Source organism: Leptosomus discolor, chromosome 1, assembly GCF_034619465.1.
Source record: "Leptosomus discolor isolate bLepDis1 chromosome 1, bLepDis1.hap2, whole genome shotgun sequence".
NCBI lineage: Eukaryota > Metazoa > Chordata > Aves > Leptosomiformes > Leptosomidae > Leptosomus > Leptosomus discolor.
This window is the reverse complement of record NC_141391.1, coordinates 218,485,375-218,499,061: the sequence shown is the minus strand read 5'-3', so window position 1 is coordinate 218,499,061 and position 13,687 is coordinate 218,485,375. Positions and strand designations below refer to the sequence as shown.

General features: G+C 67.4%; 1 protein-coding gene across 2 annotated transcripts in view; it reads left to right on the top strand.

Moving 5' to 3' along the window:
- The window catches only part of SBF1 (SET binding factor 1), an 82,187-nt gene that overhangs the window by 67,168 nt on the left and 1,332 nt on the right, over nucleotides 1–13,687 (top strand). The window contains exons 17-39 of one of the 2 annotated variants that reach the window (XM_086481208.1): nucleotides 25–93; nucleotides 617–775; nucleotides 983–1,242; nucleotides 1,506–1,678; nucleotides 1,896–1,969; nucleotides 2,074–2,269; nucleotides 2,681–2,808; nucleotides 3,954–4,129; nucleotides 4,771–4,848; nucleotides 6,365–6,504; nucleotides 7,677–7,884; nucleotides 8,044–8,240; nucleotides 8,349–8,486; nucleotides 9,469–9,561; nucleotides 9,848–9,925; nucleotides 10,543–10,727; nucleotides 10,829–11,005; nucleotides 11,641–11,742; nucleotides 11,826–12,011; nucleotides 12,161–12,287; nucleotides 12,374–12,504; nucleotides 13,086–13,319; nucleotides 13,531–13,641. In XM_086481208.1, coding sequence (XP_086337334.1) covers nucleotides 25–93; nucleotides 617–775; nucleotides 983–1,242; nucleotides 1,506–1,678; nucleotides 1,896–1,969; nucleotides 2,074–2,269; nucleotides 2,681–2,808; nucleotides 3,954–4,129; nucleotides 4,771–4,848; nucleotides 6,365–6,504; nucleotides 7,677–7,884; nucleotides 8,044–8,240; nucleotides 8,349–8,486; nucleotides 9,469–9,561; nucleotides 9,848–9,925; nucleotides 10,543–10,727; nucleotides 10,829–11,005; nucleotides 11,641–11,742; nucleotides 11,826–12,011; nucleotides 12,161–12,287; nucleotides 12,374–12,504; nucleotides 13,086–13,319; nucleotides 13,531–13,641 — 3,420 coding nt within the window. The remainder of the gene's footprint in view (nucleotides 1–24; nucleotides 94–616; nucleotides 776–982; nucleotides 1,243–1,505; nucleotides 1,679–1,895; nucleotides 1,970–2,073; nucleotides 2,270–2,680; nucleotides 2,809–3,953; nucleotides 4,130–4,770; nucleotides 4,849–6,364; nucleotides 6,505–7,676; nucleotides 7,885–8,043; nucleotides 8,241–8,348; nucleotides 8,487–9,468; nucleotides 9,562–9,847; nucleotides 9,926–10,542; nucleotides 10,728–10,828; nucleotides 11,006–11,640; nucleotides 11,743–11,825; nucleotides 12,012–12,160; nucleotides 12,288–12,373; nucleotides 12,505–13,085; nucleotides 13,320–13,530; nucleotides 13,642–13,687) is intronic. The other variant, XM_086481211.1, reaches the window with a different exon arrangement.

Sequence of the window (13,687 nt, the reverse complement as noted above, 5' to 3'; positions counted from 1 at the left end):
TGCAACCTCCGCTCTCCTCCCCAGGACTGCACGGCCATGGACGAGCACGGGATCGCAGCCGCTCTCCTGCCGCTGGTCACCGCTTTCTGCCGAGTGAGTACCTGCACCGCCCTGACCCGGTACGGCCCGCGCCGACTCGGAGCTCCTCGGAGGCCGCAGAGGCTGGCAGGCTGAAGGACGGAGAGCCAGCGCTGCAGCAGGTCGAGGGCAGGTTGTCCCCTCGGTGCTTCTCCTGACCAGTAGCTTCCAGCCACTCGCAAGCTCGGCCAGGCTGGCTGTGCCGGTCTCTGGGCCCAAGGCTCCCAGGATGGCTGGAACACACTCTGGGAAGGGTGCTCAGAAATCGGGGCTGCTCTGAAGTGCCAGCTTGGTCCAGCTGGGCTGAGAGAAGATTCTGCCTCCCGTAAAGCGTCTGTAGCATGAGGCCCTGCGGGGCTCGGGATGGGCACTGGGGGGATCTGAGGAGAGTTTGCAAGGAATGCCCGGGGGAGCTCTGATGCAAGTGTCCCTCCCGCCTTTCCCAGCAGCAGGCTAGAGCAAGGATTGCCTGGAGAGGAGGGCTTGGCCCAAAGGCCGTGTTTGTGATGAAACTCTCTTCCACCTTCTGCTTCCTCAGAAACTGAGCCCGGGCATCACGCAGTTTGCCTACAGCTGCGTGCAGGAGCATGTGGTGTGGACCAACATCCAGTTCTGGGAGGCCATGTTCTACTGCGACGTGCAGAACCACATCCGAGCCTTGTACCTGGACAGCAACGAGGAGAACCACACGGACGAGGTGAGGAGGTGGCAGCGGTGCCCGTGTCCCTGGAGAGCCGCTGCGCAGAAGCAGCTCTGCCCCAAAGGTCCGCGGGTGGGTGGGGATGTGGAACCAGCCTGAGGGGCTGCCTGCTGGTTCCGGGAGATTCCTGGGGGAGCGCTGGGGTGAAGGCTGGCAGGTCTCCTGTCCGTGCAGAGCCCTGACATCTCCTTCCAACCCCTTCAGGAGAGCCCGGAGGGGCCGCAGGAAGCCAAGTCTGCCCTGGAGATAGCCTCGGAGCAGCTGAGGCTCTGGCCCACCATGAGCCGAGAGAAGCAGCAGGAGCTGATCCAGAAGGAGGAGAGCACTGTTTTCAGCCAGGCCATCCACTACGCCAACCGCATGAGCTACCTGCTGCTGCCCCTCGACACCAGCAAGAACCGCCTGCTCCGCAGCTCTGGGCTGGGGGACGTGGAGAGTGTCAGCAACAGCTTTGTCACCAACAGGTGAGCGGGGCTGGGGACCTCGGCGGGGCCGTGCTGCGGGGACCCCGGGGCAGCCTGAGCTGGGGGCGGCAGCTCCTCGGTGCGGCACCTGGGGTGTCTGGGTCTTGCCGCTGCCGTCAGGATGGGTGCGGGTTGCAGTGCCCAGGGGTGGAAGCTCTCCTGGGTTCCTCTCAAGAGTGGAAGCGCTCTCGGGCTCTGCCTGGCGTGGGTTGCAGCCGAGGGGAGATGTTCCGGGTTAACCCTTCCCTCCTCCTGCGCGGCAGCATCGCGGGCAGCGTGGCGGAGAGCTACGACACGGAAAGCGGGTTCGAGGATGCCGAGAGCTCCGACGTGGCCAACTACGTGGTGCGATTCATCAACCGCTTTGTGGACAAAGTCTGCACCGAGAGCGGGGTCACCAACGAGCACCTCAAGGGGCTGCACGTCATGATCCCTGGTAAACGCGCGCTGCAGCAGCGCGGGGGATTGTGTGGTCTCCCTGGGGATCCTTCCGGATCAGCACGGGGGGGTCTGCTCAGGGGGTGGTTCTGCAGGAAGCGGTGGGAAAACCCAGAGAAGGCGCACGGGGCGCTTACAGGGCGGGCTGGCAGCCCGCTGGGTGGTGTGTCGGACAGCGCTTCGCTCGCGGTCTCCAACGTCATGTTTGTCCGCAGATATTGTGCAGATGCACATAGAGACGCTGGATGCCGTGCACAGGGAGAGCAAGAGGCTTCCTCCCATCCAGAAGGTGTGGACCCGGGCGGGGGGAGGTGCTGGTGCTGGGGCGGGGGGCTCTCGGGTCCCCTCCCGCAGCCCGCACGGGCCTGAACTTCCCACCGTGTATCCCCGTAGCCAAAGCTGCTGCGCCCCAACCTGCTGGTGGGTGAGGAGTGTGTGATGGAAGGGCTCCGCGTGTACCTCATGCCCGATGGACGGGAAGAAGCCGCTGGAGGGAATATTGGTGGTCCCCCTCTGCTCCCCGCGGAAGGAGCCATCTTCCTCACCACCTACCGCATCATCTTCAAAGGCACTCCCACGGACCCGCTGGGTGAGCGCACCGCGGCGTCTGTCCTCAGGGGCTGGTGGTGCCTGGCGGGGAGGAGGTGGCCGGTAGCTCTCCTGGAGCGGTGGCTGCAGCTCGTCTTGCTGCAGGAGCTGCTGATAAGGCCTTGGGTGAGCGGCCAGCCAGCGCTGGGCCTCGCTGCAGCCACCGCGAGCTCGGTGGTTGCTCCCAGTACTACGAAGGAGGTGGTTGCTCTTGCTCTCCACCTGTGGTAGATGAGAAGTTGCTCATGCCCATCCCTGGGCACCATCTACAAGTCGCCGTGCGCTGGCTGTAGTATGGCTAGCCTGTTTCATCCCACGGGGCTCTCTGCGGTGCTGGCCACCGAGGGCGGCCCGGTGCGGCCGGGGCTGAGGCAGCGGGATGTGGCTGACCTGTTCCCATGCTTGTGCCCAGTGGGGGAGCAGGTGGTGATCCGGTCCTTCCCCATCGCCTCGCTGACCAAAGAGAAGAAGATCAATATCCAGGCCCAGGTGGATCAGTTCATCCAGGAGGGCTTGCAGCTGCGCTCGTGCACATTCCAGGTGAGGCTGCCTGGGGCTGCGGGTGCGTGGCCGTGGCTGGCACCGACCCTCGGGACGAGGCACTGGCTGCCCAGGCTGACATGGTTTGGGGGTAGTTTGCTGACGGGACCAGAGACAACCTCTGTAGCAGGTGACAGTGCAGCTGAGGGGACAGAGCCAGAGCCCCCCTTGCGGAGGAGGGAGTAGACTGTGGTCCATAGAGTCACAGAACAGTTTGGGTTGGAAGGCACCTCGAAGACCACCCAGTCCCACCCCCCTGCCACGGGCAGGGACGCCTTCCACTAGAGCAGGTTTCTGCTCCTTGAGCGCTGCCAGGGAGGGGGCAGCCACAGTTTCTCTGGGCAGCCTGTGCCAGGGCCTCACCAGCCTCACAGGGAAGAAGTTCTTCCCAAGATCTCATCTCAATCTCCCCTCTTTCAGTTTGAAACTCTCACCTCTCAGCCCATCACTCCCCTCCCTGATCCAGAGTCCCTCCCCACCTTTCCTGTACCCCCCCTTTCAGCACTGAAGGCCGCTCTAAGGTCTCCCCGGAGCCTTCTCTTCTCCAGGTTCAACACCCCCAACTCCCCCAGCCTGTCCTCACAGGGAGCTGCTCCAGTCACAGTCCTGTTGTACACAGGAGCAACTTCTTGCTCCTTAGCTGGGGGCTCCTTTCCAGCTGCTCCAGTGGCTGAGAAAGGTGTGAGACGTCCCCACACGGCGCCGTGGGAGGTGGTTCTGCAAAACCTTGTAGCAGGTCTTGGGGGAGAGAAATACAGCAGGGAGAGATGTCACAACACGAGTAGTTACTCAGCTTTTTACGTCTTTGAGAGACTTGTGGAGGTAGAGCAGCGCTGGGAGGAGAGCACCTAAACCACGCCGTCTGCTCCTTGCTGCCCTTCCTGCGTGCTCAGAGCCGCAGCGAGCGGGCGCCAGGGACATCGGGAGCAGCAGTGCCGGGTACGGAGCGGTCTCCAGGAGGAAGGGCTGTGGGACAGAGTAACTGGCACAGAGGGACAGACAGGGCAGCCTCCCAGCCCGGCCTGCGGCCCCTGCTCCCGACCGGGATCTGAGCTCTGCCCCGTGCTGTGGGAAGAGGAGCCGCTCGCAGTCCCCCGGCCCACGCCGTGACCGACCCTCCCGCCTGCTCTCTGCTCTTCCCGCAGTTGCTGAAGATCGCCTTCGACGAGGAGGTGGCTTCAGACAGCGCCGAGATCTTCAGGAAGCACCTGCACAAGCTGCGCTACCCCCAGCACGTGCGTGGCACCTTCGCCTTCACCGTGGGCCAGTCGCCCAAGCAAGCCATGCAGCCCAAGACCAAGGAGAAGAACCCCTCGCTCAGGTACCCGTCCCATGGGGGGAGCCGCACGTGGGCTGCGCTTGACCCTTTCCCAGGCGCTGCAGGGCTTCTCCTCCTCTCCCTCCTCCTGCCCGCCCAGCAGAGCTGCTGAGCGGGGGTCGCTCGAGGAAAGCTGGGGCACAGATTCCTGCACAGGAGGTCGGGGGTCCCTGAGCCTCCCATGCTCAGCGCTCTCCTGGCCCAGGGTCTCCACTTGGCTTTGGGGGGGGACGTGCTGCCGAGCTCAGAGCTCTCCTGGCCCAGGGTCCCGCCTGGCTTGGGGAGGGGACGTGCTGCGTGTCCGGCAGCGGTCTCCTCGCCCCCCGCAGAGGACTGGTCAGACCTGGGAAGCCGGGCATTGTTTCAGGGGCGTTCCCTGCCCCCTTGGCCAGGCCAAAAGAGCGCAAGCCCCGAGGAGGCGTCTCGTGGGAGAGGTTGCAGGGGGGCACGAGAGAGCAGCCCCTGCTGTGCTGGAGGACGGGGAGCGCTGCGGGGCAGCGGCGGAGCTGTGTGCGTGGTGCTGGCCTGCGGCACCCCCCGCGCCTGCGCTGGGTGGCGGCGATAAGCGATGCTCTGGGTGCTGCTGCGCTGGCGCTTGGTGTGCCCTGGAGTCTAAGCGTCTCTCCCGTGTGTTTGTGACTCAGCTCCCAGCAGGTGACCGGTATGTTCCAGGGCCTGACAGTGGGGGTCATGTCCCTTGGGCACCTTGGCCATTCAACCACGTAAGATGCCTTCGCCCTGGGCGGGAGCTTGCGAGGTGGCATTGGCTCCGGCTGCAGCCTTCACTGCTCCCAGGGTTTCTTCTCACCCGCTCTGCATGCCACCTGGGCTGTGGGCTTGGCACTCGGGGAACGCCCCTTTCCAGGCTGCCCGCCTGGCGTTCAGGGCTGCGCTGTGCGCTCTCACCGTCGCAGCACTGCGGCCTCCAGAGGCGGGCGGGCGGGCGGGCAGGCGGTCATCCTGGTGCTCTGGTGGATCCCAGGACGTGCTGGGCGAGCTGTGCCTGTACCACTAACCTCCGGAGACCTCTAGAGCTGCCGGGTCCAGCTCCAGGCCTGGGCACAGTCTCACAAGTCTGTCTGAACTGGCGAGATCTGCTTTGTCACCCCCCTCCGAGTCTGCTTCCAGTGCCCCACACTGCCTGCAAATCTCATTCCTCCGGTTAGGCAGCCCGCCTGTTCCTAGCCCCCGTACCCGAGCCGTACGTTCTCAGGACAGCATTCTTCCTCGGTCCTGAGGCTTTCCCTCCCTTGGTAAATGTGGGGAGCAGTTGGATTCCTCACCATCTGCTTCACAAAGCGAACCAAGGCACCTCCTAGTCTCACTTTGGTCCCTGCCCCAATAAGGTGAATTTCTTGGAGTCTTTGCATCGGCGCAGCTCTTCTCCTGGGCTGGCCGTGGCCCCTTCCCTCGCTGATGTATATCCCACGTCTCCTTAACCTGCTCCCCTTCGAGCCCAGGGGCTCACCAAGATGGTGACAAGCGCCAGGTCCTGAGCGTGGGCAGGCCGTTCCTGCCTTCTGGAGCTCCGTCGTGCAGAGCCTGTTCTGACCGTGCAGCCTAATCCTCTGTGGGTTTGGGGAGGTCTCCTCCCTTCCCTGCTTTCCCCAGGCTGCCCTCGGGAGTGGCCGAGCCCAGCCGTGCTCTCCCTGTCCCTTACGTGGCATCAGGTCACCTCCCGCCAGCTGCCTGTCCCCTGCCCGGGGAGGAGCAGCCCTGGGGGACACGGGGCCGGGCTGGCAGCATCCCTGCGGTGCATCCCCTGGCCCTTGCCCCGAGCTGGAGCCCAGCTCCGACGGGGACGGGCCAGATGGCTGCCTGCGGGAGCTCCGATGGGGAGGTGATGGCGTTGGAGCCCGGCACAAGGCTGGTGTCCCCTCGGGTCGGAGGCTTGGGCGCCCGCTCGGCCTCCTGCCCCCTCCGGCCTCCCTGGGCACCCGGGTCCCCCCAGGGGAAGGCGAGCGCTGCAGGCTCTGCCTCCGGCTCGGTGCCCTCCGACAGCCGAGGAGCCAGCTCCTCCTTGCCAGGGAGCGAGCAGGGACATCCCCCCTGCTGTGGTGACAGCGACTTTGACCCCCGCGCCTGTGGGCGGTGGTGAGGGACGCTCCTGTCTCTGCTTTGCTCTCGGCGTGGCAGCGTTGGTGTCTCTAACCCTTCAGGGGCTGCTCTTCTGGCCGCGCCGGGCTGTGGTCGTGCACGTGCGGCATCAGCCGGCCTCAACCTCTCCTCTCGTTCCAGGACGCTCTCCAAAAACCTGGTGAAAAACGCCAAGAAAACAATCGGCCGCCAGTACGTGACGCGGAAGAAGTACACGCCGCCCACATGGGAGCAGCGGAGCAGCCAGCACTTCCCAGAGGACAACGAGGATGAGATCTCAGGTTGGGAGCACCCCGAGCAGGGAAGGGAGGCCGTGGGGAGCGATGCGTTCGCTGGAGCAGCAGCATCTTCCAGCGGGGAGAGGGCTGGGCCGTCACGCTGCAGGAGAGCAGGCGCGGGAGCTTCCCTGGGTTTGCCACCGGGGTCGCCTCTCCCAGTTCTCAGCCGTCCACCAGCTCTTGTCTGCTGGTGGTGGCCAGTCAGCCGCTCAGCGTACTTCCAGTGAATACCTCGGGAGCCCTGCGGAGAGGAGGGAGCTGTGTGCTCTGGGGCCTCGGCTCCTCAGAGGAGAAGTCGCAGGTTTAAGCCGCGACCCGGCAGGTCAGGATAGACGTGAGAAGAGCTCGACTGGTTTGAGAGGGCTGGAAGGGACGGGAGTGCTCTGCGCTGCAGGTCACGGCGGGCAGGGCTGTCGGAGGAGCCGGCCTGGATGGGGTTCGGCGTTTCTGCGGGCACCAGTCCCTCCTCCGGTTCACCGCGGTGCTTGGGCTGCTGCTGCTTTGGTTCGCTCCCCCGGTGCTTTGCAGCGCTTTTCAGCTCGAGCTCTGCCACACACCTTGCTTATTAGCGAAAACACCAGCAGCCCTCGGGCCCAGAAGAGAGCTGCCGGTGAGATCCAGCACTGTCCTCCAGTTCTGGCGTTAGGAAGTGCACTCGGAGCGCTAGGACAGCTGCCGGCCGAGAGCGGCCCCCAGAGGTTGTGTCCACCTGGCAAGGGTTTTGCTGGGATGGAAGTGTCCCCGGGCTGAAAGCCTCGCTGGAGCCGAGGTCTTGCCTGTGTTGCCCCCCTCTCCCAGGAGGTTGCCCTTCTGTGAGGGAGATTGGGGCGATGTGGCGGAGCAGCTGTGGACAGATCCGTGTGGGGCTGTTCCGCGGCTCTCCGTGGCATCAGGTGGTGTGAAATCGACTCTGTGGGCAGCAGCCGGGCAGCGGGCTTCTCTTGGTCCCCGTAACCTCACACGTAGAGGCTCCTGCCCCAAAGCCCCGTGCCCAGCCCTTTGGACGGGGCAGCAGAGCTCTTCTCTTTCAGGTGACGGTGGTGGGAGGGAGCTCCTGCCCCGTCCTGTCTCGGCTGGGCTGGGAGATGCCTCCAGCCCGGCCGCCTCCTCCAGCTGCCCCTGGGACGCCGTGTCCGTGCCGAGAGCGGACCCAGACTCCCCTTTTGCCTCCGCAGTGTCTGAAGAGATGGACAGAAGCACTTTGACCCCCACCACCACCATCAGACCTTCGGACAAGATGACCATCAACCACCTGGTGGAGCGAGCCTGCTGCCGCGACTACCAGCGGCTGGGGCTGGGCACCCTCAGCAGCAGCCTCACCCGCTCCAAGAACGAGCCCTTCCGCATCTCCACCGTGAACCGCATGTACGCCATTTGCCGGAGGTGAGCCTCGGCGGGGCCGCGGCCGAGCGGGGGGGGTCCGCGGGGTTAGGAGGGGACAGCGGGGGTCTCGCCTGGTTTGTGGGAGCCGGGGGGGGGTGGGGGGCAGGCTCACGCTGGCGCCCCGCTGGGCTCTGCAGAGCCTCCGCTCTTCTCCCGCAGCTACCCCGGGCTGCTCATCGTGCCGCAGAGCATCCAGGACAACACGATCCAGCGGATCTCCCGCTGCTACCGCCAGAACCGCTTCCCCGTGGTGTGCTGGCGGAACTCCCGCACCAAGGCCGTGCTGCTGCGCTCGGGGGGGCTGCACGGCAAAGGCGTTGTGGGCCTCTTCAAGTCCCAGAACGCCCCCACCGCAGGTGCCCGTCCCCCTCCGCCCCTGGGCAGCGCCCGTGCCGGGGGCGGGCTGCGCACCCCTCCTCGGGTCTGCTGGCAGAGCGGTGATGCCGGTGGCTCTCTCCTCCTAGGCCCCTCGCAGACGGACTCCACCAGCTTGGAGCAGGAGAAGTACCTGCAGGCCGTGATCAACTCCATGCCGCACTACGCCGACGCCAGCGGGCGCAACACGCTGAGCGGCTTCACCTCCGCGCACATGAGCAGCTCAGGTGAGGAGCCGGGTCACGGGCTGCGGGGGCGCGGGAGGGCTCGTGCTGGCGTGCGGGGGGCCCCGGCCGTGGGGCGTGCTGGCGGTCCCTGGGCAGCCGGGCGAGCTGCTGGCCCCGGCGAGCTGCTGGCCCCGGTCGCCCGCATCAGAGGCGGCAGCAGAACCTTCCCGGTGTGCTCTCCAGAGCTCCCGGCGCTGGCTGGGCCTGGTGGTGGGGATGGGTTTCGGGAAACCCAGCGGCCCCGGACCTGCGAGCACTGGGAGCCCCAGCCTGTGCTCGGATCCGGGCGCTCGCTGCGGCCGGGGTGGGGGCAGCCCCCGCCGGCCGAGGTCTCGGCACCGTCCGTGCCCCGGCGCCGCGGGCAGCGGTGCTGGGGGTCTGTCGCAGGAAGCCTCGGTAAGTCTCTGCCTCCCTCGCTCTGCGAGCAGCTGCCCTCAGAGCTGCCTGTCGCTGCCCTGCCGCGCTCCGGTGCCGTTCATCCTCTGCCCCAGCCATTCCACCCCATTGTTGCTGCCGAGGTGACCGGCGGGGGGCCAGAGGGACTGTGGGGGAACCCAGCCAGGGGCTCCCTGCAGCCTGGGCAGGAGAGGACTTCCCGAAAGCCCCTCTGAGGCCTCTCCCCTGGCGTGGGAGGACGTGCCCAGAGCCACGGCTGAAGGAGGGGAGGGTCAGAGCAGCAGTGGGGATGACAGAGGAGTGACCTGGCGGGGTGGCAAGGGAGCCGCAGAGCCACGGCAGAGCTGCGGGAGGGCCGAGCCCCCGCTGCACCGGGTGCCTTGTCGCCGGGGCTCCAGCTGGAAGGCGCTTCCCGCATGCTGGCCTCCTGCTCCCGGCCCCGGGCCCTCCCGCTTGCTGCCGCTTCCTCTCCGGCCTCTTTTTTCCCCCCCCTTCCCTCCCGAGCACTCGTGGGGTGGCAAAGGCGGGAGGGCCCCTCCGGAGCAGCACAGCGAGGCCGAGAGCTGACGTTTTGTTGGTGCTACAGATTTCTCCGACAAGAGGCAGCCTAAGCTGGGATCGCTCATGAAGCAGGTGATGGGAGGGAAGGACGATGGGCCCGGTACTATTAGCCGCGGAGGTGAGGACGTGCGGGCGAACGCTGCCTCGTGGGGGCCTGGCGAAGGCCCCCCCCGGCTCGGGGCAGCCGTTGTAGAGTAGACGCTTCCCCTTCGCTCCCCCCGAGCTCTCTGCTGCGGGGCAGCCGCAGGGAGGGAGGGAGGGACCCGCTGCAGCGCACCCCAGAGCCATCTCGTTCGTCCCGCTCGTGGCTGCGGTCGCTCCGTCCGGGTCTCGCCCGGCGAGAGCGTGGGTCCGCCTCGCCCCCCGGCGCCCTCGCTGAGGTCGCTCTCGTCCTGTGCTCTCAGGGCTCGGTCACAGAGCTAGGGTCATCACTCTCTCCACCCCCAAGTGCGTGTCGCCGAAGGGCCGCGAGACGCCCCGAGGTACGGTACCGCCGCCCGCCTAACCACCACCCGGGTGCTAACCTCACCGACTGACCCCCCACACGCACTCCCACCCATCACACCACTAATGCCCCAGTAACACCCCACCTCAGCCCGCTAACGCCTCCACCCGGCATGTCGCTGGCTTGGCCCAGCTCGTGGTGCCAGCGGTAAGTACCGGGCCTGTCCCCGCCTCGTCCCGCACCCTCCTCTCAGGTTTGCTTTGGGCTCCTTGCGCATCTGCTGGTGCTGGGCTGGCGGTGGCCGGGGCTGGGGTCTGGCTGGCAGGGAAAGGGGCAGGTCCTGGCAGCGCGGGCGCAGGTCTGGGGACGGCGCCGCTGCGCAGGTGGTGGGGGCACGGCGACGCCGGGGTCGGTGTCCGGATCCGCCGGGCACGATGTCCTGCAGCGCCCAGCAAGGAGAAGGAGCGAAAGCAAACCTGGTTCCCAGCACCTTCCCGGGGCGCTGGGCTGCGGGGTGACGGCAGCTCGGCCGCTGCTTTCGTGGCGAGCTGCTCGCCTCCCTGTGCCAGCCCGGCTGGGGGCGGGGGTCGTGGATGCCGGCGCAGCCCCCGCGGCAGCCGGTGCCCCCCGGCCTGACGGCGGGCTGTCTCGCAGGCAAGTGGGGCAGCATCCGAGCCAGCGGGCGCGTGAGCAGCTACGCCCTGAACATGGAGATCGGGTCGCGCCTGGCCGGGAAGGACCTGCTGGGCGCCCAGCACAACGGCACCCCGGCGGAGGCCAGCTTCCTGCGCCAGCACCGCGCCTCGCTCTACATCATCGGGGACAAGTCGCAGCTGAAGGTGACCCCGGCGCCTGGCAGCAGCCTCCTCGGGGCAGGGAGGGGGACAAGGGGGTGGCGGTGGGTCGGCTCGGGACGGCGCTGATGCTCTCCCTCCCTCAGGGGGTGAAACCGGACCCGCTGCAGCACTGGGAGGTGGTTCCCATCGAGGTGTTCGACGTGCGGCAGGTGAAGGCCAGCTTCAAGAAGCTGATGAAGGCCTGCGTGCCCGGCTGCCCCTCCACCGACCCCAGCGTCGCCTACTTGCGGTCCCTGGAGGAGTCCGAGTGGCTGTCCCAGGTCAGTCGTCCCCCAAAGCCTGGAGGGGCCCTGGTCTGTCCCCACGGAAGGAGCCTTCGCTGTTGGCTGTCGCTCAAGGGCAGGTGCTCTTACCCTCCTGGCAAAGCGAGCGCGGGGGTCCGGGCGCCCTCTGCAGAGCATCGCTGCGGCACAGAGCGGGGGGCAGGAGAACCAGGACAGAACGGTCCGGAGTCCTGCTCGGAGGTGCTGGGCGTGAGCCGCGAGTGCTGGGGCAGCTGCCGGCTGGGGGAGCCGGGCAGCACCCGCAGGAGGGCAGAACGCCCTGAGGGGCTGGTACGAGGCTGTGCCAGCGGTAGCCAGGGTGACCCGGGTGGCTGCTGCTCCACAGGGCTCGTTCCGCCACAGAGCTGCGGTGGGACCGGACCCTCTGGCTGCTGAAGGGAGCGAGGGACCCCCGGCGCTGCTTGTGCTGCGGGGGTTCTGCCCCACAGGCCTTGCACAGACGAAGGGTGCTGCGCGGTGTCCGGCCGTGGGGGTGGCGTATCGTGGCCCTGCGTGACCCCGGTGCTCTGCTTCCTTGGGCTCACCCGCTCCCAGGAGGAAGGATCGCTTTGCCCGGCGCCCAGCAGACGAGTTTCCTGCACCCGAGTAACTCTTGGCCCTTCCGTTGGCAGATCCATAAGATCCTGCAGATTTCGGTGTTGGTGGTGGAGCTCCTGGACACGGGCTCCTCCGTGCTGGTCAGCCTGGAAGACGGCTGGGACATCACCACGCAGGTAGGAGCCCTGCGGCTGCCCCGACGCGACGGCTGCCCGGGGCCGTCTCCCCACGAGCGTCTCGAGCCCCCGTGTCCCTGCAGGTGGTCTCCCTGGTGCAGCTGCTGTCGGACCCCTACTACCGGACGCTGGAGGGTTTCCGCCTGCTCGTGGAGAAGGAGTGGTTGTCCTTCGGGCACCGCTTCAGCCACCGCGGGGCCCAGACCCTGGCCGGCCAGAGCAGCGGTTTTGCCCCCATCTTCCTGCAGTTCCTGGACTGCGTCCATCAGGTGAGCTCCGAGCGAGCGCCTCGGCCGCCGCCTCTGCACCGGCCGGCTCTCCCCGAGCGCCGGGGCTGGCTGGCTCCTCGGGCAGCGGGGAACGAGTCCCCAGCCAGGCTGTGGGTCCCGGGAGGTCTCACCCGCGCTGCGCCTTGCAGATCCACCTGCAGTTCCCCATGGAGTTCGAGTTCAGCCAGTACTACCTGAAGTTCCTCAGCTACCACTACATTTCCAACCGTTTCCGCACGTTCCTGCTGGACTCCGACTACGAGCGCATCGAGCTGGGTGAGGGCGGCGCGCGGGGCCCGCAGCGGGCGGCAGCCCCGTGCCTTGCCCCAAATAACGCCCCTTCCCCGCTGCCTTCTCCGCAGGCCTCCTGTACGAGGAGAAGGGCGAGCGGAAGAGCCAGCAGGTCTACAAGTCCATCTGGGATTACATCGACCGGCTGAACAAGAAAGCCCCCGTCTTCTTCAACTACATGTATGCCCCTGAGGATGGGGAGGTGAGAGCTCTGCTCCTGCCCTGGGTCAGCCTTCCCCGCGGGGCCGAGTGAGCAGCCCCGTGTCGGCTGGGCCGCGGCGTTCACCCACCGCGGTGCTCTTGCCCGACTCCTGCACCGGCGCCCTGGGGAGGGTCCCACCGCCTCGAGGGGCACGAGCAGAGTCAGGGACCCCGAGAGCTGCGTCCCTGCGGGAGTCGGGGGGCTGCAGGGGGCTGGGGCAGAGCGGGGGATCCTGAGCTGGAGCTGCCGGGGGCTCGTTTTGGGCTCTTCCCCGCCACAAGCTGGGGGCATCCTTCCTCGGGGAGGCCTCAGCCGGCCGAGCTGCTCCGAGCTCGCGTTTGGCCTGGGCCCGGCCTCGGACCGCGCTGGGAGCGGCTCTGCCTTCCTCCGCCCCGGCACGGCCTTGCCCCGACCAGCCCGCGGCCCGCCGGCCTCCGCCGCCTCTCCTCACCGGGCGGAAAGCGTCGCCCTTGGGGGAAAGCTCCGTGGGAAGGGGCTCGTTTCCCATCGGGACGGGCCGTCCCTGTCCTGCCTGGACGCTGCCGCTTCCCTTCCCGAGCGTCACCCCGCTGCTTCCACAGGTGCTCCGGCCGTACAGCAACATTTCCAACCTGAAGGTCTGGGACTACTACACGGAGGAGACGCTTTCCGAGGGTCCCTCCTACGACTGGGAGCTGGCGCAGGGGCAGCCGGAGCACGTGGAGGAGCCGGACCGGCAGGACACCAGTGCCCTCCAGACGAAGCGCAAGATCATCTGGCCGTGCTACGACAACCGCGGCCGCGTGGAGCCCGACGCCATCTCCAAACTGCTGGAGGTGAGCGCGGCTGGCGGCGGCACCGCCGGGGTTTGGCCCGGGCCTGGTCCTCCCCGCGGTGTCCCCAGGGGTGGGACGTGGCCGCAGGCACACGGTGGGACAGGGTGGTGGCAGGGTTGGAAGTCGGTTGAGCCCCTGGGACAGGGACAGCAGTTCCCGGGGCCTTGTCCCCTCCTGGGCTGATGCCTGAATCCCCCCCGCCCCAACGCAGGAGCTGCACAACCTGGAGATGGAGCTGGGGCAGGTCCCGGAGCGCTGGAAGGACACGTGGGACAAGGTCAAAGCTTCCCAGCGCACCGAGGCGCGGCAGGAGGGCAGCCGGGTAGGTCGGGGGGCTGCGTGACGGCGGGAGGGGGGGTTGGCTTTGC